The 26,459-nt window shown below is 39.3% G+C and overlaps 2 protein-coding genes across 2 annotated transcripts; one reads left to right on the top strand and one right to left on the bottom strand.

Moving 5' to 3' along the window:
- Positions 1–2,551: 2,551 nt before the first annotated feature.
- Positions 2,552–12,740, top strand: LOC309877174 (amine sulfotransferase-like). Its single transcript, XM_082758353.1, has 7 exons — positions 2,552–2,637; positions 6,288–6,458; positions 7,561–7,769; positions 9,390–9,516; positions 10,190–10,284; positions 10,922–11,102; positions 12,127–12,740. Exons 2-7 carry the CDS (start codon positions 6,320–6,322, stop codon positions 12,249–12,251), a joined length of 876 nt encoding a protein of 291 aa, XP_082614479.1. The 5' UTR covers positions 2,552–2,637; positions 6,288–6,319; the 3' UTR covers positions 12,252–12,740.
- A 4,351-nt stretch (positions 12,741–17,091) lies between these two features.
- RWDD1 (RWD domain containing 1) lies at positions 17,092–24,590 on the bottom strand. The gene is made up of 7 exons (XM_082757908.1): positions 24,472–24,590; positions 23,144–23,209; positions 21,513–21,643; positions 20,743–20,886; positions 19,417–19,549; positions 18,725–18,787; positions 17,092–17,403 (listed from the first exon to the last, which is right to left on the bottom strand). Exons 1-7 carry the CDS (start codon positions 24,542–24,544, stop codon positions 17,291–17,293), a joined length of 723 nt encoding a protein of 240 aa, XP_082614034.1. The 5' UTR covers positions 24,545–24,590; the 3' UTR covers positions 17,092–17,290.
- Between the last annotated feature and the right edge of the window lie 1,869 nt (positions 24,591–26,459).

Here is a 26,459-nt window from a genome sequence, read left to right as displayed (position 1 = left end):
TCTCCTATTCTTTTTCCAATGGTAGACTATACCAACAACACCATTCATAGAAATTAAAAAGCCACTCATACTGCCTACCAGCTACCTCTATCATTTGGTAGATATCACAAGCATTCAGTACTGAAAGGAAAATCAAATCCATGGTAATAAATGCACCTATGTGAAAGAATTAAGCCTGTGCAGTCTCTTCTGAATTGGAGCCCATTTGCAATGCACTGAAGTGCTAATAAGAAAATAAAAAGACTATCAGATATTGTAATAAGAGAGCACAGTTATGTGTCTGCTCTTTCTCTCAGGATGCAGGCTATCTGCAGGTTGGATCGAGGCAGAGTCTACCGTCTGGTCCAAGAAACTTTGGACTTCAGCAACCACACAGTTAAAACTGAAGGTACTTAGGACACATCTTATCCTGATGGTTAGAAGCAGAAAGATGGAAGTTGAATCTCCCCAGGGAATTGTACTTTAAGCTCTGCCTTTTTGGCCAAAGCACGCTAACCACTGACCTGTTATTAAAATAGGAAATCAGAAGTGTATGTTACTCCAAGGTCTTGTTTGCCTCAAAGCCGGCAGCTGTCATTGCACTTTTGTATGAAGTCTTGTCTTTGCAGCTTGCCAGATGTGGCCTGAGATGGCATTCCTGCAGCATCTTGATCTAGTGGGCACCATCTGTTGAATTCTACTAGAGCTCTGACATAAAGTTCAGCAGGATCAAACCTATATTAGCTGTGGCCCCATAGTGCAGCATTGCAACCCATAATAGTCTCTCTACATGGATTACAGCGTAAGTTTTCGACTTGCAGATTTAACAGCAAGATACAGCCACGGTTGTTGGCATCATGAGTTTGAATTACTAAAATTCCATCAGAGTTAATTGATGGGATTTTATTAGACTAATATGAATTAGAGTTCTGTTTAACTCAAAGCAAATTTTGAGTAAATCATCAAAACTTCTTCCACCAAAAAAAAAAAAAAAAGCCCGCCTTTCAGTCCATGTCAGCAAACTAAATCACACAAATGTAGCTGAGCCCGCTCTCAGTCAAATTCCCTTTTATTTCACAGATGTTAATGGATAATAAAGCTGAACAAATCAGAAGCTCAGTCTATGTTACTGAAATGTCTGTCAAAGTCTTGGAGAAAAGGACTTAAGCAATTTTTTTTTGTTATTTCAATCCTTAGCACCTCTGCTTGGAAACAAAAGATGCAAGTAACAATGAAAAATACATTTCTGCATTTTAACTTGAGAGTTGTAACTTTAAACAACACATCCTCTGCGTAAAAAACAATAAAAATATTAATGTGAAAACAGAATAGAAAACCCCATTAATCTAGGAATACCATTAGCAAGAAACTTGTTTTTCTCACTTAGATAACTCTTGTATCATCAGTGACTTAGAATACTTTTTCAGATTACCACGTTTTGCACGGATTACACAGCATTCTTGAATTCAGTCCAGATTTAAGGAGAACCAAATCATTGTTTTTATGAAAAATATCCTAGTTTTAAATGTATAAACTGACAGTGGAAAGTAATTTTTTTTTTTTTTTTTGAATGCAGCTGAAATGAGGCATAGCAGAAGAAAATTAAATTCAGTGTTGAACAGCATTTTAAAGTACACTAGCAATTGCACAGGAAGCTGGACACAGTCACTATGAAGCTTTCAATCCAACTGCATCTTTGGAAAAGTCAGATTTAACATCACATTAGCTTACAAGGTTTTTAAGCATATTTGGTAACGTCTGCTGGAACACAGATCCTGCTTATTGCTTTGAAACATACATCATCACTGAAACCTAGACGCTTATCTGGAGTTCTTAGGTGCCAAAATTAAAAAGATCAAATAGAGGATGGTAGGAACAAAGGCACGTGGTTAATTTATAAAAGCATTTATAGGGTACTTGAACATTTATTTCTGTCTATTAGAAATGCTTGTTTATTCATCTTGAATAGAAAAAGACATGACTACTGGAACATGTTATATCAGATCATCCTAAACAGATGTTCTCAAGTGGCACGAGCAGGTAATCTTATATATCATTAAATTATTTCTGGAATGAAATCTCTCATCTTGCATATGGAATTTCTATATACTAAAGTTCAAAAAACATTTATTCCTCTAAGCAATGACTCTAAGTTTTTAGAATCTTTCCAAATAAAAAAGAAGTATCTTATTTCCACAATTACTGTACATACACAGTTAAATTAATTCCCTTTAAGAAAGAAATGCCAAGCGGGAAAGCTCTATATGCCTTCCATTTCATTGTCATACCTGTGCACACTGAATTAGACCGATAAAAAAAAGAAAGAAAAGAAAAAGTAAAATATTGTATTAACTTCTGCTCCTCTCTGCTCCTAATTACTAATGTTGTCGATAAAAAGAGGAACAAAAATTAAATCAAGCAACTGAATAATTACAACCGTCTCTCAGTACTGCTTTAACCTTTTCATGGGTTATGTCAGTTCTCTAATCTCTGTGTTAGAGATAAGCAAACGTTGAATGGAAGCCAAAGAGCAAGGTGGTTGTGGGTGCACGCCTTGGTTAAATAGGAAACCTCAAACCTCTCTCGAAGTATTTGTGGTCACCGAATGGGAAAGGAATAACATACATCTCCGTGGGCACCAGAAAGAGAGCAGAGAAGGTAAGCAGGCCTGAAATTAATTATTGCAACTGTAGATCTGTGAGTTGAATGATGCTATACAACCCTGCCAGTAAAGCGAGAATAGTTGTGCACGGACCTCTTTTGTCGAACATTTTGAGAAGTGCTGTGGGAAGGAGATGCATAGGCACAGGGGCTGTGTGGGCAGGAGTTTGGCCGTGAGGAGCTAGGTGTCTGACAGCTGGTGCAGGATGATGAGTTTTACATCGGTTTTCTGTACAATTCAGCAAGGGATTGGAGTTGTGGCTGTGAGGCAGTCAAATGAGCAGAGTTGAAGTGTACAGTCACTGCGGGTGCAGGAGGTGAATCAGGGGACACCTTTCTGTCTGCAACTGCAGGCAGAATGTTCGACACATTGTTCAGATTCATATCCGGCTGGTAAGAGCATATTTGAATGCCTATTTCTTCTCCCATCAGATATGCTAGACCATGAATAATCTCTCCAGACAAAGAGGCAAGGCTATTTTTCCTCATATATTTTTATTGCATATTCATATATGTGCAAGAAAGAAAAATATGTTTTTTGTTTTGTTTCTTTTTTTTTTTTTTGTTTACAGAATAAGATCATGTAATATTTCTGTGTACTATGCATGGAATGTGTCTTCCTTTAGTTTCTTAGAAACTCTTCATTCTTCCTCTAGGTAGCCATAAAAATATTCCCTCATTCCCCATATCCATTCAGTCTTAGGACTTTCCCAGATTCAAGTACTGACTTGAATTCAAATGTGTACCAAATCCTTGGTCTCTAAGTGGGGTTACTGCTGCTACTACTCTTCAGCCTTGTTTCTGGTGCAGTTAATGATTCATCAGTTATTTAATCTGTCTCTATAAAAGAACCCAGGTATATAAAAAAACAGTTAAAACTGAAACTTTTTGCTTGGCTGTTCCAGTGATGTGGCTGAGATCAACTAGGCATGCAGTTCCCCTACAGATGCTGGTGGTGGGCAGCTGGAGGAGAGCAGGGAGCATCAGCCCTAGGCTGAGCCACGGAACCAGCCTGAGGGACATCCATGTGTCCTCCTGAGGCTATACCATGGCAAGAGGTTACCTGGACAAGCAGCTTGTGTGCCCCTTGCTGCTTTATTTTGGCACCTGCGTTTTGGTGGAGCAGCCGCCAAGGGCCCAATGGCAGCAAAGGCCCCATGGGTGGTGTCCGTCTACATGCACGTGCCTCACCGGGGGCAGTCCAAGGGTGTTTCTCGAGGTACCTGGCTATGGCTTGGCAGACACGTCACACAGAAACACTGCTGGGCAATCCTGTGGCCAGCTGAGCTCACAGAGCAGGAGAGCCTAAACAGGAGAGAAGCTGGGCAATAAGGGATGGGATTGGTGGCCTCATTTCCAAGAACTGACTGCCACGATGAACCCGGGTCACTTGGCCGGTGGGAATTGCATAAGCTGCTGATCTGGCAAAACTGAGCTACAGTAAATAGCCAGGTGATGAGGCAAGGGCAAACACTGCAGGCAGAGAGGACAAAGGACGTATCACGTATACTTTGCAAGGGGGAAGGCAGGGAACAGCAACCTGAATAAAAGTCCTGATTGAAATGTCTCTTTTTCCAAATATTTTTCAGCCCAAACAAAATAATGGTTGTGATATCCAAGTCTGAAAATGGACTTGCTCAGGTCATTTCTCCTAAGGCTTGTATGTTTGTAGTGGGTTTATGTGGCTAGGTTTTGGTAGCAGAGGGCCATAGGAGGGACTTCTGTGAGAAGTATCTAGGAGCTGCCCCATGTTAGTTAATGGCCCCACTTCTGACCAGAGCTGAGCCAGTAAGTGATTGTGCCTCTGTAAGAGCATATTTAAAACAGGGGAAAAAACACTGTGCCACACAGCAGCTGGGACAGTGCGAGGAGTGAGGATCAGCCTTGCAGGCACCAAGGTCAATGAAGAAGGAGGGGGAGAGGTGTTCCAGGCACCAGAGAAGAAATCCCCTGCGGTCTGTGGTGAGGACCATGGTGAAGCAGGATGTCCCCCTGCAGCCCTTGGAGTACCACAGTGGAGCAGGGTTCCACGCTGTAGCCCATGGAGGAGACCACGGTGGAGCAGGTGGACCTGCACCGATGGAGGCTGCAGCCTGTGGAAGGCCCCTACCAGAGCAGATTCGGAGCCAGACCTGTAGCTCGCGAAGAGGAGACCACGCAGGTGCAGAGGGTCTGGGGGGAGCTGCTGCCCGAGGGAGACTCAGGTTGGAGAAGTTTGCACCTGAGGTATGGACCCTGTGGTATGGAATCATATCTGGAGCAGTTATTGAAGAGCTGCTGCCTATAGGAAGCCCACGCCGGATCAGTTCATCAAGGACTGTATCCCATGGGAGGGACCCCACAGCACAGGGGATGAGAGTGACCGAGAAGGAGTGGCGGAGAAGAAGCATTACAGACTGACCATAACCCCCGTTCCCCCATTCCCCTGAGCCACTCAAGAAGAGGAGGTGGAAGAAGGTGGATGGGGGGGAAGGTGCTTTTGGTTTCTTTCCTTTGTTTCTCACTTCTCTAGCTTGTTCGTTATAATCAGTTAAACTTACTATCTCCCTATGCTGAGTCTGTTTTGCCCATCACAGTAATTACTGTGCGATCTCCTCATCCTTGTCTTGACCCTTGAGCCCTTTTCATTGTATTTTCTCCCCACTCCTCTTTGAGGAGGGTTGAGTGAGAGAGCAGTTGTGATGGAGCTCGGCTGCCCAACTGGGGAAAAACAGCACAATGTTTTCTGAAGTACATCTGCTCACTTGGGAGAGAGAGACCTGGATGCTCAAGTTGCTGAAATCCATGGATGTTCAGCTTAAAGGGACACAAACCCAAACCTTCAAACCTGGATGTTCATTTTGCTCTTGCTCAGCTGGAAGAGTTGGTCTCTCTCTTCACTCTGTTAATCTTCCTGTATCTCCCAGAGAATTTGTTCTTCCCTACAATAATGATTAACTTTTTTTTTTTTTTTTTTTTTTTCTGGAAATATGCAGCAATGGTATAAAGATACAAGAATACGTCATAAAACCAGTAGGCATTTTTAAAAACTCACATTTATGCCTACCCATCCCTGTTTGTAGAAATTATGCTTACTATGGGAGAAGCACTGATAAGGAGACAGAATAAGTAGGAGACATAAATTAAAACATGCAGAACACAATTTCAGTCAAAACATTTAGAAAGAGAGCTTGGTTAAGCCAGCTCTGTTTAAGAGATGATGAGAATCCAAAGGAAACTTTGTAGTTGCTCAAATCCTAGAGAAAATTTGACAAATGATTTTTTACACAGGTTACCTTTAGTTATGTTAGTTTTTAAGTGTGTATAACATATACTTGTATATGAATAAAGGATCATGCTATATATAATTTTTTTTGTTGTTGTTATTATTAGTAGAGATAATAGGCTGATGTTCTTGTGAAAATATAAAAGTTAAATTTCAGTGTATTGTTGTAGCAAAATTAGTTTTCCTAGAATTTGCAAGAACCAATTGTTTGTTTGTTTGTTTTTGAATTGCAATTTTGGTGTTTTGCTTTGCTTGGTTTGTCTTTGTAGGGTGGTGTTTTTTGCTTTTTACTTTGTTTATTTGTTTTTTTTTTTGTTGTTGTTGTTTTTCTGTGAGATGACAATGAAACAAGAAGGTATAATTTTGTTTTTTCTTATTGCAGCTAATTCACCAATAAGAGACAAAAGATTAATAATGGAACCATCAAAAGAGTTTATGTTCAAGTACAAAGGGTTTTACTTTGGTGTAAATACTTCAGTCGAGCATGTAGCTTCTCTGGAGAATTTTGAAATCAAAGACAGTGACATATTTATAGCTACTTATCCCAAATCAGGTAAGGATGGAACTGTTTCCAAAGAGGAAATAAATCTGCCTTTATTCAACCACCTAATCGCAGCTGTGCCTAAGGTTGTTAGCTTTGCTTTTAGACATGAACCGTCTCTGAGGATATGTGGTGCAGCATTAAGTACAAATCCTGCATAGCCATGGCCTGAACAGCAGGACACAGGATGCCTGCTTTTGTCCAACTGAGTTGATCTACCTCATTCTTGGACTCCGTGCTCAGAACAAGCTATGGCCAAAACAAACTGAGCTCTTGAAGGTACAAGAAGCCCATGGAGAGGTCCTGAGTGGCAGTGGTAGGGGACAGAAAGCCCAAGTGATGCTAACTCATCATCAGGTGGTGCTGGAGCAAGCCGTACAAGTAGGCAGAGGGTCTGGATGGGTGGGCAGCATTTAAGGGACAAAGCTGTAACAGCACTCAGATGAGCACATCTTTGGAAGCGAGAGCTTTGTGTTGCAAAGTGATGTAGCACCCACTGACAGGAAAGAGTTGGCAGATGATTTTGAGTTATGAATTGCACAGAATATTGTCTCCTTCCCATTCACATCTTTCCCTCTGTCCTGTCCTCCCCTTCTGTTCTTCTTCACTATCTATATAAGGTGCCCTCTAATCCTTCTGTTGAAGCTCCACTGCTGTGCAGAAAAATTGTCTAGGTTAATGAGGCCAAGCAGAGTAAGACCATCATCACAGCCGTGAAATTATGATTTGTGCTTTCTAAGCATGGTGTTTGTTTTGTGGCATATTACAACACATTTCAGGAATTCAGGAAGCAAAAGTCTTTCAAGATCCCTTACAGACAAAAATATTTTAGAAGTGTGGACCACAGAAATTAAACATCTCATGTTGCTACAACAACCTGAGGAAAGACACAATTTGTGTGGAAGCTGAGTATGCTGGGTGAAAGAACTGAAGGCTTAGTTACCTGCCATGGCTTTTATGGTTGTTATCTTCAGTATGCAAAGCTGTATTTATATTCACAAAATGAAAAAAAGTACAACTGTACAGAGGCTGTATTTATGGTAATATAATGTCTTTAAAGAAAAATTAAAATAAATAATCAAACAATGTTCAAACAAAAAGCTTTTCTTCTCAGGAACCGTGTGGACTCAGAACATTTTGAGCTTGATACTTCATGAAGGCCACCGAAATGGAACTGAAAATATGGACATCATGGACAGAATCCCATGGCTGGAATACAATATAAAAAATAAGGATTATACAAGTCTTCCTGTGCCTCGTGTTTTTGCCACGCACCTGCCTTACTACTTACTTCCAAGAGACCTGAGAAACAAAAGAGGGCGTGTAAGTGATGTTATTTTTACAGTGTACTTAAAAACAATCTGGAAAATTTGCCTCAGTGATTTGGTCCAAATCCTGTCTTTTTCCTGTTTTAGTTCCCCATGCCTTGGTATAAATATCACCAGCCTAATACATGTGGGGAGATCAGTGACCTTCTAGAGCCCATCAGTTCTGTTTCCTCTTGCCAAATCTCTCCGCCCTAACACTGCTAGAGAGATTCGTGGTACAGCAGTGTATCTCAGGAGGACCTGCCAGGGTCAAAGACTTGGACTGATCTTACTCTTGGGAAAACCTCCAATTCCAGTGAAATTATTAGTCTGGAAAAAAAAAAAAAAAAAAAAAGCCTCTGACACTGATGAGTGGCACAGGACTACAGTAGAAAGAGAGATAACATGAAACCCACCTCTTGTTCATCGGTGCTGGGAGTTTCTGAATCAGGCTCCTTACGGTGAATTGTGTCACAGCTCAGGGGCTCTCTTCCATTACAAAAAACTCCTAGAAGCAAATGTAGCCAGTCTACAACACTAAGGCTCACTTACTGAACATGGACATACAGGAAAGTCTGAAGACATACAGGCATTGTCTTGTTCTGACATTGAATTGCCTTAACCACCTTTCAACAAATTCCTGCATTGCTCCCTGGCAAAGTATCTCATGACAAGATGCTTCTGCTATTCTTTCTTGCAGCAGTCCCCTTTTGCCCCTTCCATCCTCATTTCTGCTGTGAGGTTTCCTGGGGCTGAGTGAGCAGATACCTGTGGCAGAGCTGTGCTCACAGGAACTGTGGAGGCAAGCCTGTAGTGCTGCAGTTAGGTTCTTCACAGATACAGGTGTAGTGGAAAACTGCAGAGTTCTCACCACTTTCTTCTCAATCCCAGTGAAATTTGAAAGAGAAATCTCCTAAGAAGAAAAGAGGATTTGAAATCCAAATGATGCCCAGCAAAGAATGGGAAAATTGACCAAAATCACACAGGATACACATGTCAGAAAATATATTGTGATTTCAGGAAAATCTTGTTTGGGGGCATCTTTCCGCCTCTGCTGGAACACATTATTCAGTTTGTCCTTATTATATCAAACCATAGAAAGGTTTTTCTTTTTTTTTTTTTTTCTCTGTGATTTCAACTCAGAACTTTTGAACTTGAGTTCATTGAGTTCTCCTGCACTGTATCTAGGAATCCTTATTGGAAATACACCTTGAAAATACAACTGTACCAGAGTTGTGATTTACCAGAAGTTATTGTACGTTTCCTCATGAGAACTTGCAGTATTTGCAGAAATATGATGCTAACTCAAAGAGAAATTTAAAATGATTTTCTAGTGTTGATATTTCAACCTGACTACCTTACACAAGTGAAAAGTATCACTGTAACGTGGACCCCACGAGGAGTTAGCCACAGGCACTGAATGACCACATAGGGAGTGCTTGCTGCTCTACCTGTAAGCAAAATTACATTCTCCAGTATTTACTTAACATGATTGTTGCATTGAGACTGGCTTCTCATCATTTTAGTGGTACCTGTAAGGACATCTATGGACAATTGCACTGATGGTCGGGATATCAGAGCCCTGTAACATCTCTGAGACCAGTGTTCTTTTTTTTTTTTTTTTTTTTTTTTGTAGATTATTTATGTTACCAGGAACCCCAAGGATGTGCTGGTTTCTTACTACCACTTTTCCAAATACATGAACATAGTAGAGGAGGATCCAGATTTTAATAGTTGCATGGAGAGGTTTTTAGCTGGCAAAGGTAGGATATCTTTCTTACTTAAGGAGTCCAAATCCTGGCCCATGCCCTCAGATTGAATAGAGATTAATTTCATCAATAAATAACAAGTACCCAGAACCCTCAGCTATGCTGTAACCTGGATCCAAAGCTTCAGAGGTTGCCTGAGCTTAGCACCATTTTCTGATTAACTTGGGTCCAAAGGTGGTAGCATACTCAAGGCATTGCTGCTCCCCAGCAATGTGCAATCTGCTTGTCTCATCTGCATTGGATACCAATTCAGAATATAGTCATTATGACTGAGGAGCTCTTAACACCTTCTGCACTTGGTTAGTGGAGCTGAACCCATAGGAAAAGACACGGTACAGGAAAAATAGGAAGTAGATTTTTGCTTCTGCCATTATGAGTGCGGATTGCCAGAAACCAGAGGGGGTTTGCCACATGAGCATAAAGAATTGTCATCCATAGGCTGTGAGCACACATCCCACACCCCCTGTAAAAAGCCCATCTCATTATGCCTTTATGGGCATAACTGCCCTCTGAGTCTTGGGGAAAATGGAACAGAAGAGAGGAATGTCTACGCTCCTATCCTCAAAAATAATGTGGGTGCCAAAAAAAGTGACTGATACTGTTACTGTTTTACTGTTAGCAGTAAATAACATTCTCTCTCTCTCTCAATTATTTTCCCTTTGGCAAGTGATCGCCAGTTGTTGGTTCGATCATGTTGCAGGCTGGTATGGCCATGCGGAGGATTTCAATATACTCTTCCTTACCTATGAAGACATGAAAAAGGTGAGGTCAATTATATCACTGTATTCAAGGTTTTATCTTCCTGTACAAATGTATTTTCAGATAGGTCTTTATAATTACGCTTTGTATTGGAAATTGCTTAGTCCCTTATGGTGTAGAATCAAATCGAGACGTTTGAGAGAATAAAGTCATATTTTTTCTTTGGTGTGAGATTTTATCAAAAAAAAAAAAAAAAGAATTATTGGTTAGATCACCTTCTACTAGGACAAAAGTAATCTTCAGCACGACCTCAAAAAAAAGTTTCTAAAACAGTACAGGACAAGGCTTTTGTGAGTATCTTCAACACAAAAAATGTGCTCATAACAGTTCTACTAAAGGAAACAAATGCTTAAGAGGCAGTTGCTAAGGCACTTGAGGAGCTCTCAGATTGCTGACCAAATGTTCCCTGTTTGGTGTCTGTCTGTGCCTTTGTGCAATTTCTACTTCCTCTTAGGAAGTGCTCCAAAAGGGCACTGCCACAGCGGGTTACAGCATCCCTAACTCGAGAGCTCAAGACATGCAAGTGAGACTATGCTCTCATAAAAAACATGGCCTCTTTTGAACCCAAATTCATGCCCTTTTATGATCCTGTATTTAGTTCTTTGCATCATCAAGACCCTTCAAAGTAACATTATTGCAGGATCTCAGAAGTGCTGTGCTGAAGATTTGCAACTTCCTAGGCAAGAAGCTGAGTGAAGAAGAAATAGAAAGTGTTGTGAGACAGGCTACTTTTGAGAACATGAAGAAAGATCCCAGGGCAAACTACGAGAACCTGCCAGATGACATCGCAGACAAAAGCAAGGGTAGATTTCTACGAAAAGGTAAAATGGAAGCAGTCCAATGTAACAACTACCTAATTCCTCTTCTTGATACAAGATGTACCTAGGGCTTACGAACTTAGCTGGAATGCCCCCATCATCAGAGGGACAGGTCAGGTTAGCCATGATTAAATTCATAAGAGCTGTTTTATTGTTAAGGCATCACTGATTTTACCACATTTTCCTAAGAATGATAAAACATTGTGTTTTACTGATTGCAACAGAAGTTGCAGAAAGCCTGCACGATATCAGAGAAGATCTGAGGGTTGTGCTGAACCAGCGGTAAGGTTACCCTTGGTTCTCACTGGGGGCTGATATGGTTATGAGCAATTTGCTAAATGGATAGGTAGCTTTCACTGGGGAGAAAAGCATCTCTCAGACAAAAAAAAAAAAAAAAAAAAAGGTGGTGCTTCTAGGCCTCCAAGAGACTTACCAACTTACCATCTAGACACAAGAGTGAATTTGATTTGAACAGTGACGGTCTACCAGGATAGGCTGCTTAAGGCTGAAAACAGTGCAGCCCTCCTTCACATGTGTTTTTTCTTACTTTTCAAGGCAAGAGTCATCTTCACAGTATGAGCATAGCCTCTTTTATCAACTACCCTCAAGGTAAACACGAGGCATCCTGGGCTTTCTTAGGATGGCCTGATGCACAGTGTAGGATGAGAGCTCTAGGGGTTAAAGAGTGGTGCAGTCAGAGAAGAAGAAGAAGAAAAAAAATAGGTGTTACTTTTAACACTTTCCCCCATCTCATATTTGATCTCAAAGGAATCACTAAAAAACACAACCAGTGAGCTGAGTAACGTTATGGAGAGACAGGACTATATGCTGCGCTATATTCACATCACCTAGACTTGGAAGTGAGTCCTCCGAAGAGCACACGGAGTCTCTCCCAGGGGACCAGCAGCTCAGAGATGCTGAGGAAGCCAGGAAGAGCTTCGTGAGGATAGCGCTCGCTGTCAGCAGACGGGCTTTCAGACAGGTGCATGTTCTGCTTCTCACCCCCCTTTGTTGCTTCTTTCTTCAGGCACTGTTGGAGACTGGAAAAATATGATGACAGTGGCGCAGAGTGAAAGGTTTGATGAAGTACTTAATGAGAAAATTAAGACCCTGCCCATCAAAATCACCTGGGATATTAACAGTGAAATGTAGGCTGGTTTTGACTCTCATCATCCTATGGAGTCGATGGATGTACCTGAAGTTCTAGAATAACAAAATACATCAATTTTCACCTGTGTTATAGAAAGAATACTGTAGCATCTCATTCAGAAAACATGCCTTGTCTGAGAGCTATTCAATTTCATCAGTTTCCTCTTTGTAATTTTACAAGATACTTACAAGTTAATTTTCAAAGTAAACTGTGAGTTCCTTTCTTTGTGTTTGCTTTTACATTCACTGACTTTAACAATACCAAAGTTGTAGAAACCCAAGTGAAGATAGATTGGTGTTAAAGATAGTTTAAAATTGTATGGAAATGTTTCTACTTGTGAATTTCTCGAGGCTTCTTTTGGTAGACCTTTAAATGTCTGGACTGCAAATAAGATTGACCGTCTGTGCTATAGATCTGGTTTCATATATTTCAATTTATACTAGCTTGGTAAACTCAAATACCCAACCCTTAGCTATTAAACTGGCCTTTTTGTTGCATTTTCTGGTGTTGCCTATTGACTGAAACACTTCATTGCATTGTCTATTACCGTTCTTCGGGTCATGTTTGACAATTTGCTGCTTGAAGTTTCTGAGAAAAACACACACCATAATCACAGTGGTTTCTTAAGTGAATGCCCACTCTGTCCTACCTAATGATCTACTAGACCTAGAGGTAAAAACCTGACAGTAACCTGTGACTCCTATACACATTAACACACTATCAGGGTTTAATCTGTCCTTGACACAACTCCATGCAGTGGCTTCCCCAAGGGCTTCCCATGAGAAGACAGGTACAGAGATGTATCTCAAGATTTTTTTCTACCAATAACTGAAAAAATGTTTATGTCCACACCACCACTCCTGACATGCACCCGGTCTGTGACATATTCACCTTTCTAGACAGCAATGTCTTTTATGTAGCTTACAAAGGGAAGTCCATCTCCTGAATATTTATCAATTTTGTCCATTGAAATTGCTCACAAACTGTAGCTCCCCCCCTTATCAAAGACACTGACAAGTCTCTGATATGCCTCCAGCATTTTTCCCCTCTAACACTCTTCTGTGTTTTTCACTATGGCCTTACTCAAGAGGGCAGAAGGAAGGATCACAATCTAAGGAAGAAACATTTTGTTCCATTTTTTTTCCCTTTTCTTACTTTTTTATTTTTATTTTTTTTCCAGACACCAACTGCACTCACTGCTCCCAAAGACCAGCTTGCTCTTCTCATTTTCAATCCATCTGCTTTAGCCTTCTCACAGGTTCTATCTGCTTTTTGCTGGACAGAATTATTTCATGCACGGCATGCTCTTGGATCCTTCAGTTTGACATAGGTGACCTCATATCATTAGCTTACAAGAAGGTTTTTACGTACCCCCGATGGTACAGTCAGATCATCTTTTCTTCTGGAACTTCACATCCCCAATACCAAGAAAACTTACAAAAAAAAACCTCGTGATTTACAAAATTGCTACACCCCCTGGCATACAAGTTTGAGCTTCAGACATGGGGACTGGTGATTTTTTTCCACCTGTACATATTTACCCTAGCCACAGAAAACATAAACAAGTTCAAAGTCAGAAGACTACTGTGGGCCTTCTGCTGAGTTTACCTTCAGTACAAATAAAGCCTGGTACAAGTTGGATCTTGATCTCCTATTCTTTTTCCAATGGTAGACTATACCAACAACACCATTCATAGAAATTAAAAAGCCACTCATACTGCCTACCAGCTACCTCTATCATTTGGTAGATATCACAAGCATTCAGTACTGAAAGGAAAATCAAATCCATGGTAATAAATGCACCTATGTGAAAGAATTAAGCCTGTGCAGTCTCTTCTGAATTGGAGCCCATTTGCAATGCACTGAAGTGCTAATAAGAAAATAAAAAGACTATCAGATATTGTAATAAGAGAGCACAGTTATGTGTCTGCTCTTTCTCTCAGGATGCAGGCTATCTGCAGGTTGGATCGAGGCAGAGTCTACCGTCTGGTCCAAGAAACTTTGGACTTCAGCAACCACACAGTTAAAACTGAAGGTACTTAGGACACATCTTATCCTGATGGTTAGAAGCAGAAAGATGGAAGTTGAATCTCCCCAGGGAATTGTACTTTAAGCTCTGCCTTTTTGGCCAAAGCACGCTAACCACTGACCTATTATTAAAATAGGAAATCAGAAGTGTATGTTACTCCAAGGTCTTGTTTGCCTCAAAGCCGGCAGCTGTCATTGCACTTTTGTATGAAGTCTTGTCTTTGCAGCTTGCCAGATGTGGCCTGAGATGGCATTCCTGCAGCATCTTGATCTAGTGGGCACCATCTGTTGAATTCTACTAGAGCTCTGACATAAAGTTCAGCAGGATCAAACCTATATTAGCTGTGGCCCCATAGTGCAGCATTGCAACCCATAATAGTCTCTCTACATGGATTACAGCGTAAGTTTTCGACTTGCAGATTTAACAGCAAGATACAGCCACGGTTGTTGGCATCATGAGTTTGAATTACTAAAATTCCATCAGAGTTAATTGATGGGATTTTATTAGACTAATATGAATTAGAGTTCTGTTTAACTCAAAGCAAATTTTGAGTAAATCATCAAAACTTCTTCCACCAAAAAAAAAAAAAAAAGCCCGCCTTTCAGTCCATGTCAGCAAACTAAATCACACAAATGTAGCTGAGCCCGCTCTCAGTCAAATTCCCTTTTATTTCACAGATGTTAATGGATAATAAAGCTGAACAAATCAGAAGCTCAGTCTATGAAATGTCTGTCAAAGTCTTGGAGAAAAGGACTTAAGCAATTTTTTTTTGTTATTTCAATCCTTAGCACCTCTGCTTGGAAACAAAAGATGCAAGTAACAATGAAAAATACATTTCTGCATTTTAACTTGAGAGTTGTAACTTTAAACAACACATCCTCTGCGTAAAAAACAATAAAAATATTAATGTGAAAACAGAATAGAAAACCCCATTAATCTAGGAATACCATTAGCAAGAAACTTGTTTTTCTCACTTAGATAACTCTTGTATCATCAGTGACTTAGAATACTTTTTCAGATTACCACGTTTTGCACGGATTACACAGCATTCTTGAATTCAGTCCAGATTTAAGGAGAACCAAATCATTGTTTTTATGAAAAATATCCTAGTTTTAAATGTATAAACTGACAGTGGAAAGTAATTTTTTTTTTTTTTTTTTGAATGCAGCTGAAATGAGGCATAGCAGAAGAAAATTAAATTCAGTGTTGAACAGCATTTTAAAGTACACTAGCAATTGCACAGGAAGCTGGACACAGTCACTATGAAGCTTTCAATCCAACTGCATCTTTGGAAAAGTCAGATTTAACATCACATTAGCTTACAAGGTTTTTAAGCATATTTGGTAACGTCTGCTGGAACACAGATCCTGCTTATTGCTTTGAAACATACATCATCACTGAAACCTAGACGCTTATCTGGAGTTCTTAGGTGCCAAAATTAAAAAGATCAAATAGAGGATGGTAGGAACAAAGGCACGTGGTTAATTTATAAAAGCATTTATAGGGTACTTGAACATTTATTTCTGTCTATTAGAAATGCTTGTTTATTCATCTTGAATAGAAAAAGACATGACTACTGGAACATGTTATATCAGATCATCCTAAACAGATGTTCTCAAGTGGCACGAGCAGGTAATCTTATATATCATTAAATTATTTCTGGAATGAAATCTCTCATCTTGCATACGAATTTCTAAACCTTAAAGTTCAAAATTTCTTTACTCCTCTAAGCACTGACACTTTAGTGCAATCCTATTTTCAAAGGTTGAAGCTGGAGCAGCTAAGGCAATCTACCAGACGTGTTTTAAAATCCAGAAGTTTCTAATCAAGGTGCATGGTGGTTCTCTGTTCGGAGATCAGTTTCTTGAAACCTTCCATACCATCCTTCTAGCTGACGCAGTCTCAACCACAGCCTATTTGAATATCACACTTCTTGTAGTATTTTTTTTTTTGAAGATGCAAAGGGGGAAGGAGTCTACCATCAAGCTAGTAGCTCCATAAGCAACTCATCTGAATGGTTGACCGTGTAACATCCCATCCACTAGTCGATATGCACCTTTACTGTATGTCAAGACTTTTACTGGCTGCCAACAATACGCTTCTAAACCAACTCTTGTTACATTCAAACTTACATGCACTCTGTAAATACCGTTAATGTATTCTGTTGATAGTGTTTTCACAATGTTTGTTTTCACAAACATTCTTTTTTTTTTTTTTTTGTGGGGGGAAGGGAGAAGCATGGATGTTTGTTAATGCACAAAAAAAAGGGCTTTATAAAGCCTTTTCTAAACAAATCAAACATTTTTTTAAGAGGACTGTATGACTCAGATTTATTTTTCTTTATTTTTTATTTTATTTTATTTATTTTATTTATTTTTCTACAAAGTTGAACTAGTCATTTTGAAACTATTATCCTGAACTATGGCAAAAGATTTTACTTTAGTAAAATGGATATGGCTATGCCTTATTAGAAGTTGACTAGTGCTGCCAATCTGCAGCTGTTCAGCTAGTAAATTGGGACATCAGAACAGAACTGACCACTACTTGCAATGCGTGTAATAAAATTTCAAAGAAAAAAAAAACCTGCATAGTATGTGATCCCTTTTATTCACTTAACTTGCCCGTGCATATCCTAGGTGGAAGATAGCAGAACAGCTGCTCGGCTTTTGCATGTAGATGTGTTTAGTGACTGCTATGACATCTTTATGTTTTGCTTCTTGTCACGTCTCTTCACAGAACACTCACAGAAGTGGAAAGGAAAAAAAAAAAAAAGAGAAAATAGAGTATTTTCAGACAGAACAATATGCCTCAAATTTTTCATTTGAAATATTAAAGTCAATTTATTTATAATGAAAGTCATCAGAAGACTGTTCTCCTGGATTTAAAATATTTTTTCTTTAAAAAAATAAAACCAATACACACTACTACAACCACAGATGCTGTGGCTTTTCTGCCTGCTTATCTCTCCTTACATAAGTCCATGCTGATGACAGAGCCAGTACAAAAAAATATCTAATCGCTATCTAAATTAACAGGGTTGTAGTCAGGGTCATCCTCTTCATCCTCCAACTCTAAATCATCCATTTCTTGGAATAAAGATTCATCAACCTCCACACTGTTTCCAGCTGCAAAGAACAGAAAAATAATTTATTTTTATGCAAGAAGAAAACAGTACCTGAACAACAAAATACACAATGCTTGTATATTCATTCTCTGTACATTCATTCTTTGAAAAGAACGGCACTGAACATTTGCTGTTTGTTATTTTGTGTATTTTAATCCTCTTTCTCTTATATACTCAGTCTTAAGTTCTAAGTCTCCTCAGTCTTGCTTGAATTCTAATGTTGTTTTTAAACCTTCTTGAGTAAACTACGTTCGGTTTGTATTGCTTAATTCTTATGAAACCATTTTCCATATAATCCTTCCTATTACTAATTATTACCATTAGTAATTATTACTAATTACACGTACAAAAATAAAATGAATATTCCCATGTATTCTTAAGATAATTTTCCCAGAAATTCCCATATATCTATAAAAATACACACAATAAGGAACATCAGAACATACAGAATTATTCTTTAAAAAGTATTTTCTCAGCAAGCAAATTTGAAAGGCAGACAACTACTTTAGACAGTCAGTAATATATAACATAATTTTTTAGATTTAAGTTATAAAAGAAAGCTGAAGCTTTACATGCTTTTATATTTTCGTCTGAAATGATTAAAAGTTAACACATTAATCCAACTCATTTAGGCATAGAGCCCAAATACAGAGGTGAAATCTGTTCCTCCTTTGAGACAGTAAAATGTTGTGTCAATAACCCAACTTCACTTTAAGCATTTTGGGAGGAAGGCAAGGTTAAATTATGCCCTCAAAAAAGAAGAAACAAATCCTCTATGACTGCCATTTCAAGTTTATATTCAATGACATTCATGTACAACTTTTTTTTATTATTATTAAGTTGTTACATTCACATAAAACTAGACTCTTCTGCCTGGGTGTTTCTTTTCAATGCCAAGAGATAATGCAGTTACATTACAGGATTGCCCTAACTCAAGATCAGTCTTTTAAACTAGAACACTAAAAGGAGGTACAGCAAATGAAATAGATGGTATGTGACTGTGAGTTGATTCATCTTCAACAGACTTGCAAGTTTTATGTCTTTGGGCATAGTCTTACAAAATGTTCAGCTGGCACCAGAACATTATTTTCAGTAAGATAATAGACAAACCTACACAAAAGCACAAAGAAGAAATGCGTTGCACAGAGAAAAGTAACATTTAATTTGATATACAAGATGTTCATTATTGGTGTTGAAGTTCAGGGAAAAGAACATAGAACTTTGAGATGTGTGACTGAAATGGGGTCAAGAAGGCTGGCTAATAGAAAAAAAAAAAAAATTGAGCCACTGTCTTTCAGTGGTGGAAACAAACAGAAATTTACCTTCCTCCAAGAACTGGATGTCAGATGTGTCAAGGTTGTGATCCATTTCAAACAGCTGTTTCCCTATAAGTTAAAAATAAATAAATAAATAAATATAACCAAGCAGAATTGTGAAATAAAAGCCTATGCTCTGTCCTTCCTGCATCGGTCCTCATCTTGCATTCCACAAGAAAACCTCTGTGGGAACTGGAGATAAGATGCTTTTTCCATCTTTTCAGATGGATAGGGCATAAAGGAAAAACAAGATGGATCTGTACATCAGTCACCAGCTTCTACATCTGTGAAGAAAACATCACATCATACAAAGTAAAGCCTTTCTAGTTGGGAGGTAGGGGAAGAAGAGGCCAAATCAGTAAACTGTCTGATGTAGAGCCTTTCTGTTGTTTAACAATACCCAACTATTTCTGCCAGAACAATGCTCAAAGTGGTATACCATCTGGCATAAAACCAAAGAAGCTTAAATGTGGTTTGGGAACCTTAATGACTTCAGCAGAAATCTTGAACTGTGTTTAAGCTGTATTTAACCCAATACAACACACAAAAAGACTTCACGAAACATGAAGAACAATAATTTAATACTATTTTAAAAGTTTAGTTATTACTATTGTCTTTAAGTGTTAAGATTACTTTTAAGGCTCGTCATGATATTCTGATAATATTGCAAAAGCTTCAGAACCAGTTTTATATCATACCGCTTAATTTATTTTTGCCTGCTTGTTCATCTTCTTTCATTTTTTTCCTTTTTATTTCTAGGAGTTCTGCATCAAACTTTGCTTTCCAGTTTAGGAAATTCTCAATTGTAACAGGAGTGCCATGAAAACGTTGCTAAAAAAAAAAAAAAAAAGAGCAGAAAATAAATCCGCAAATACCATCACCTAGCACAGCTAGGAGTAAAGATAAGCATTCTCTTCCTTATTTAAATTACAGCATCCCAGACACATCTGCTTGCTGTAAAACATTCTGATAAAGTAATCCTAAACCCAAGCATATGCAAACACATTCTTACTGTTTTTTCATTTTATTTTATTTTGCATCACGGAACTCACCCTTCAGAGTGCTGCACGGAGGTAGCAATTATTATGGAAAAATCCTAAATACTATTTTTGACCTAAAGTGAGTGTAATGGTTAGCAAAATATCACTTATAGAGGTTGTCCTTAAATAGGCAGCACTTCTTATAATCTCTTACGTGCAATCTGGACTGGAATTTTCTATAGACATATAAATTTCTTCTTATATTTTTGGAGTTTTATATTTTTGTATTTTATTATATAAAATATAAATAATATTTTATATTTTACATAAAATAATATTTTTATATTTTTGGAATCTTTCTATTAAAAAATACTCTTCTCTCTTGTTAACAGAGAAAAAGGGCTGCTTTGTGGTTTTTTTCCTGCCATTTTCAGAAATACTGAACCTTCCAAGTTCCATTTCCCTCTAGCTACAGAAGTAAGTGAAGACTTAAGTAGTTACTCCAGCACATCCCATGGATGGAGAACTATTTCACAGTAGTTGCTAAAAAACGTGTAGGGAGGACAAACCATGTCCTGAAGACTGGTCCCACTGCTTCCACTCTACCTGCTCTGTCTACCAAGGATGAGACACCTCCTTAGACCAAGAGCAGCCTGTGTGCAGCACAGCACATACTATCCTTTTTATTTATTTATTTTTTTATTTTATTACCTACTCCCTCTTGCCTCTTCAAACAAGAAACTGGATACAGTGTCTTTTGTTTTTAGGGAAAAATCCACGCTCCAGCCTTAAGAAGTAATGCTAGAGGTGACTATGAATGTGCAAAACACCTCTGGAAAGACTGCTTCAGAAAATGGTTGGATGGGGAAAATCACTCAAGTATGTTCTAGTCTGTAAGTTTTAATTACATCAACTTTGAGCTGCATTGAGAGGAACATCTAGCCCACAGCTGTTCCTGCATCAAACCCATGCATAAAAAAGGCAAACAAAAAAAAAAAGGAAAATCTTTAATAATTTTTTTGTTAGAAACAGTGTTTTACATACTTTCTCTTCTTCTTCTGCTTCTCTTTCTTTCTGTTTCTTCTCCTCTTCTCTTCGTGTTTTTATTTGATCCACTATTTCATTTAATTTCTCCTGTACTGCAGAGACTAGAGTGAAGATCATTACCATTCCTAAATTTTCTTCTGCCTACAACACAAAGAAGGCAATCTCAAACAGAAGGAGAACCTCATACCTTCTGTAGCTTAATGCATGTATCTGTAAGGCAGACACGACTTGACAAGAATTACTGAATCAAAAACAGAAAAGTGTTTCCTCCTCATACCTTCACAATGTACTCTCTCTAATGCCAAGGATTGAAGAGTATCTTGTCTACCCCAAAATAATTATGTTATTGAAAAGAATTAAGGCAAAAGTATTTTTTTTTTAATCTTTCCAAATAAAATAGAAGTGGCTTATTTCCAAAATTACCATACATACACAGTTACATGAATTCACTGTAAGACAGAAATGCCAAGAGGGAAAGCCCTATAGCCTATAGGGCTTATAGCCTATAGTGCAATTTCATTGCACACTTCCATTTCATCTGTGCACACTGAATTAGCCCTATATTTTACCTCTGTAATGTCATTTACCTCACTAGTGTTATTTACCAAATTCCAAGTTCAAAGTCAGTCCTTACAGTATGGAATATATTTCATCAGTAGGCCATCCGCTCAGAGAACAACTGACTTGAGGGATAAATTCTGGCTAAAATGAGAAGTGATATCAAGAAAGTGATATCAAGATCAATCGAGGTATTCCATTTTCCTTACCTGTTGTTCTAACAGTTTTATTATGTCTGTGACATCATTATCTTCAAGATTCTCCTGGGAGACAATTTCATACAGTGGAGTTTCATCAGGATATTTTTCTCTATAGGTAAATTTAAGTGTTGTTTGGACAGCTACAAGACAAAAAAATGCAATTCTTAGAGTGACTACTTTATGTAACTCTAATCATATGTTCTTCTGTTGCATCAGTAGCCTAAAGATTTCACAGTAGGAAAACAATCTTTTCTTAAAGGAACAGCCATCTTACACAGATATTAAAACTATATAAAAAGATTTAAATATAAGGCAAGAGTGGTGAGAAATGAAGACTGTGAAATTTACCCTTATAGAAACTAATCCAGGAAATTCATGCCTGAAAGGACTTTAAGAAGACTCAAAAACTTTCCGTGCAAGAGTGGACATAGTAACCTCTTTTCCCCTACATCCCACTCACTGCTGGAGAAAACAAGGCTGAGTCGTAACAAACAGATTTAGACAAAACCTCAGCCCACTAATGCTTTAAATTCTGGATACCTGGTTGGAGTATCAACCACTGCATCAGGAAACAGGGTTCCACATGCATACTATCACAAGAACACAAGTATCCAAAAGATGTTAATAAGCCAAAAGAGCTTCCTAACAATCACACACTCAACCTGATGCCACCCAGAGCTAGGTTAACAAGGCAACAAGGCCAACAAAGAATCAAGTTCCTTCCTTTCGTGCATCCTGCCAGAACACCCAAAGTTCACCCAAAGACACTTGCAGAGCTCAGCTGAGAACACTTGTGCTGATACCAGAAATTTCAAATTCATGCACCTACCATCCTGAGAGATAAAGCATTCTTGGATGTGCCGGAGTATTTTGGAGCACCACAAAGCCTTTCCATACCAGAAGGGCACCAGATGCCCCAGCAGCAACATACTAAGACCACAATAACTACAGTCAGCCCTTCTGTAAGAAGAATTTTGGACAGACACTTCACAGGATGATAAAGTTTAAGAGCTTTCTGCACACGCAGTGCCTTACTTTACAGTAGTTGAGAATGTTTTTCTTCCATCTTAAACATGACAACCCTATTCCGTCTTTCACACATATCTTCCTCTGGGTAAGCCATGGCTCTGACCTTCGTGGAAAGGAACCAATCCAGCAAATCAATCGTAATGCATTGTTGAGGCTATCCTAAGTACAGTTTAATAACCCTAAATAGTTATTTCAGCTTTCAGAAACTGCTCCACAACAATAACTAAATCAACACTTTACAGCAACAATCATAAGCTACCCTGAAATGAATGAGCATGGGACAGAACAGCTGTTCTGGGGCCAGTACGGACAGTTCAGGCATTAGGTTTCTAACGCCATGTGAATGAAAAACTTCTCGTTTGATCTCCACAACTTTACAGTCTAGAGAGAAAGACATTTATTTTTACCCAGCCCCTGGAAGAGGTTTTCTACAGTAGCTTAATAAATGTAAGATACTTAAAGTGGAAGTAGACTTTGGAAAAGAGCAGCCAGGTATATGGAAGCATAAGTTGAAAGTAGTTATATACACTAAAACTGAAACATGGTTGTAAACTTGTATGTTAATAATATAGGAGGGGAGACTATTATTTTGTAAGATGTGATCAACTTACTTTCATCATTTTCACCTGCTTCAGACGTCACAGTGATTGTGAAAGTCGTTGGCTTTTCTGACAATACTGTTAAAAAAGAGTGGTAAAAAAAGAAAGATACCATAAATTAGACAACTACTTCACATCGCTGAAATTGAATTTCTCTAGGACTAATGAGGCATAGAAGCACCTGGTTACAGCATTCAGAGCCTTTTCAACCTATTAAGAAGCTCTTTTCAGTTAACAACTGTTTTCCTTAGGATAGTCTGAAGCGCTCTTTGACTGACAGCACATTACATCAACAATACCAAAAGGTTTCTCCATGAAAAGAAAGAGTGCAGATCTACCTACCACTAAATGACTCGTGACAGAGCAACAAGTGTGTGCAGAAAGATCCCAAAACTAGTCTGCTGTATTGTGCTAGGTATGTATGGTAGGTATCCAGGGCATTGGTGGCCCTAGACTTTACAGCGTATCTGTTCCTTCTACTGTATTTAGAACAGCTTAAAGTAACAAATGTTTCTTAAAACAAAAAGATACACAATGGTACACAAAAAGATACACGTTCCTTCAAGAGCATAGGTCTGGAAGTAGCCTAAAAGGAGGAGCTTTAAACAGTCAATACCAAAAATTAAATCTGTGAGCAGTCAAGTTCACCTCCAAAAGCAAAGTATGGTCACTTTTAGCGCCCAGCTGGGAAGGAGGCTGCTAGAAGACAGACAACAAGCAGTTTTAAGTAGACAAAAATAAATAAATAATGGGAGCAAGCTCTATAACCTACTGTCAAGGACTAGACGGCTTCACCCCATCACTCAAGCGTGAGTTGCAGACCAAATTCTTGAACAGGGCTTAGTCTGGATCACGGATATAACCTATAAATGATCTAGTAGACACGATTTGTTGACTGAATTTTACCTATCTGTTTATATATCGCTATCACAATCTTTTCATAATCCTTCCTCCTTTGGGTACAAGCGCATTACTTGAGCGCACAGAAGCAAAAAGGGCCAGGATATGAAAATAACATCACAACAACTGACTCAGCACCCTCAGCAACCAGAGACCGCCTCACACAGCTTTAGCAGATAACCGCGGAGAACAGAAGCAGATTTTTCAGGTGAACTCCATACAGAAGCGCTGCCGGCAGCCGCCCTCACGAAGCGAGGCAGGGCAGGGCAGGGCAGGGCTGATGGCGAGCACGCAGCAAACCCTCAGCGACTCCCCGGCGCCCACTCCCGCACCCGAGGCCCTCACAGAAGGAGCCGGCAGCGATACCCCGAGCTCCGCAGCGGCGGCTCGGGGCCGGCCGCGGGTCGGGCCGTGGCTGAGGCGCGGGGGGCGGCGCTCACCGGTGAAGGAGTCGGGGTAGATGGACTGCAGGGCCTCCACCTCGTTGCGCTGCTCCTCGCTGTAGTCGGTCATCGCCCGCCGCCGGCCGCCCGCCCCCCGCAAGGCGCCTGCGCTGCGCCGCCCCGCGCCGCACAGCGGCTAGGCAGGCCTGGCGCCGCCCCGATCGGCCGTGGATGGCTTTGGGCTTTTGGGGGATGTTCCCTTCATCAGGGAGGCTAATTAGCGCAATTAACGCTAACCTGCATGCCCGTGTTCTGTGCTGGGGTCCCCCGCAGCTGCAGGCTGCCTGCAGGGCTGCATAGCCCGACAGGGCCATGCTCCAGCGGTGTAGGGGCAGGCTGACATCACCACGACACATAAAGCTCCTCCTTCAGAAGTGTGACCCCGTATTTTTATTTTATTTTTACACTTTAGTTTAAAACAGTAGCTGGGAAACACGAAGGGTCACTTAAAAGTTACACTCCCACAAGTAAAAGGCTGACGGCTCACTTTCACTTATCTACAAATCCCGTATCATTTCATAGCAGCACCGTAAAACAAGGGATAAAGTACAAAAATACACAAAATAAAGGTAGCAGCTCCCCCCCCCCCCCCCCCTTCATTTTAACTCTGAAGACAACATAGGATTTCGCAGAAACTTTAAGATACACGAATCGATTGCATGGTTCACAGACTGCACATAGTTAAAACCACACCAAGAAACCCAAAGAATTTGAAGTGAAATTAGCAATTGTGCTCACTAGCAGATACTTGGCTTCCAAGCTTGTCATACAAACCATAGAGTACGATTACCAGAAAGTTTAGGATTCAAGTGAAATACATACTTGTGAATTCATAAGAATTTGTTTAGTGATGTAAAATATGCATTATTCCAGCTATTCAGCATATACATCTCTTGCATGCCCAGAAGTGCTTGCTTTTAGGATTTTAACTCTTAAAGGAAGACTATGCACACTTACCAAGGCCTGCTTTTTAACATACTCTTGGCTCCTGCATTTCATGATAGGAAGTGCTAAATAACTGTATTTCTCCAACTGAAAACTTGTCTCCCGCCCCCCCCCCCAAACAGCAGATAGCATCCTGTGATCTAGTATGTGGCTTTGTAGCACACCCTGCTGGCAGCAAGGCAATACAGGAAGCATTAGGAAAAACCTGTGTTGTCCATTTGTCCGTGCTTCTAGCCCGAAGCACGTGCACAGGGAGCTAAAGGAGACATATCAGTTAGTAACATCACATCATAACATGCAGAATTAAGATAAAAACTTCATTAAATCTTTTTTTTTTTCATTAAAAAAAAAAAACAATAGCTTTTAACCACAGTAATACTTATGGGCACAGCAGAATGACCAAATTGTATTCCCCCCCCCCAAACCTTACTCTAGAGTGAGATTTTCCCATCCTGATTTGCTATTTGTGTAGTAGGCTGGCACACAGGTGGAAGCTGACAGTTTCTGTAGTACATGCAAAAGGAAAGTGAGATTGACTCTGCTATTTCTATTTCACATATAGTGTCTTTTTTAAAAAGAAAAAAAAAAAAAAAAAAGAGCTGCTACATGCTGAACCCCTCCATCCAGTGCATCTTAGTGAGCATTTTATCTTTTTTTTTTTTTTTTTTAAGCAGAACTCAAAGTTCTCTTATCAGTATATCTAGATTTAGCTTTTGTTGCTGAAGTTTCCTTATGTTTCTTCTGTACTGCTATATCGACAGATTTAATTTGTGGTTAGCTCAGTAAATTTAATTCACATAATATAAGAAAGAAGTGGAAGGGGAAAATAAGGCATTTCTGCTAGGGGTCAGTAAGACAAAGCTGGGTATATACTTTTACTTTGCACAGAATGGATCAGGCTCATACAATTTAATTGCTCAGAATCTAAAAAAAAAAAAAAATAATAATAATAAAAATACTTAAATTAATAGCTAATGGGTGGGAAGAAAAAGCATTTGGGGATAACTTTCTTTCCCAATAAAACTCATCCTTTTTGCAGA

This window comes from Aythya marila, assembly GCF_965140915.1.
Source record: "Aythya marila genome assembly, chromosome: 3".
Taxonomy (NCBI): Eukaryota; Metazoa; Chordata; class Aves; order Anseriformes; family Anatidae; genus Aythya; species Aythya marila.
The sequence above is the reverse complement of the archived record's forward strand: the minus strand, read 5'-3'. Positions and strand labels throughout refer to the sequence as shown.

Bases quoted from the DNA above. Each gene is read 5' to 3' on its own strand.
- RWDD1 (XM_082757908.1), bottom strand. From the start codon at position 24,544: ATGACCGACTACAGCGAGGAGCAGCGCAACGAGGTGGAGGCCCTGCAG. The intron at 21,644-23,143 runs GTAAGTTGATCA...TTTGTCTTGTAG, and splicing joins AGCAGGTGAAAATGATGAAA to CTGTCCAAACAACACTTAAA. The intron at 18,788-19,416 runs GTATGATATAAA...TTTAACTTATAG, and splicing joins AGGCAAAAATAAATTAAGCG to GGAAACAGCTGTTTGAAATG.
- LOC309877174 (XM_082758353.1), top strand. From the start codon at position 6,320: ATGGAACCATCAAAAGAGTTTATGTTCAAGTACAAAGGGTTTTACTTT. The intron at 7,770-9,389 runs GTAAGTGATGTT...TTTTTTTTGTAG, and splicing joins TGAGAAACAAAAGAGGGCGT to ATTATTTATGTTACCAGGAA. The intron at 9,517-10,189 runs GTAGGATATCTT...CCCTTTGGCAAG, and splicing joins GAGGTTTTTAGCTGGCAAAG to TGATCGCCAGTTGTTGGTTC.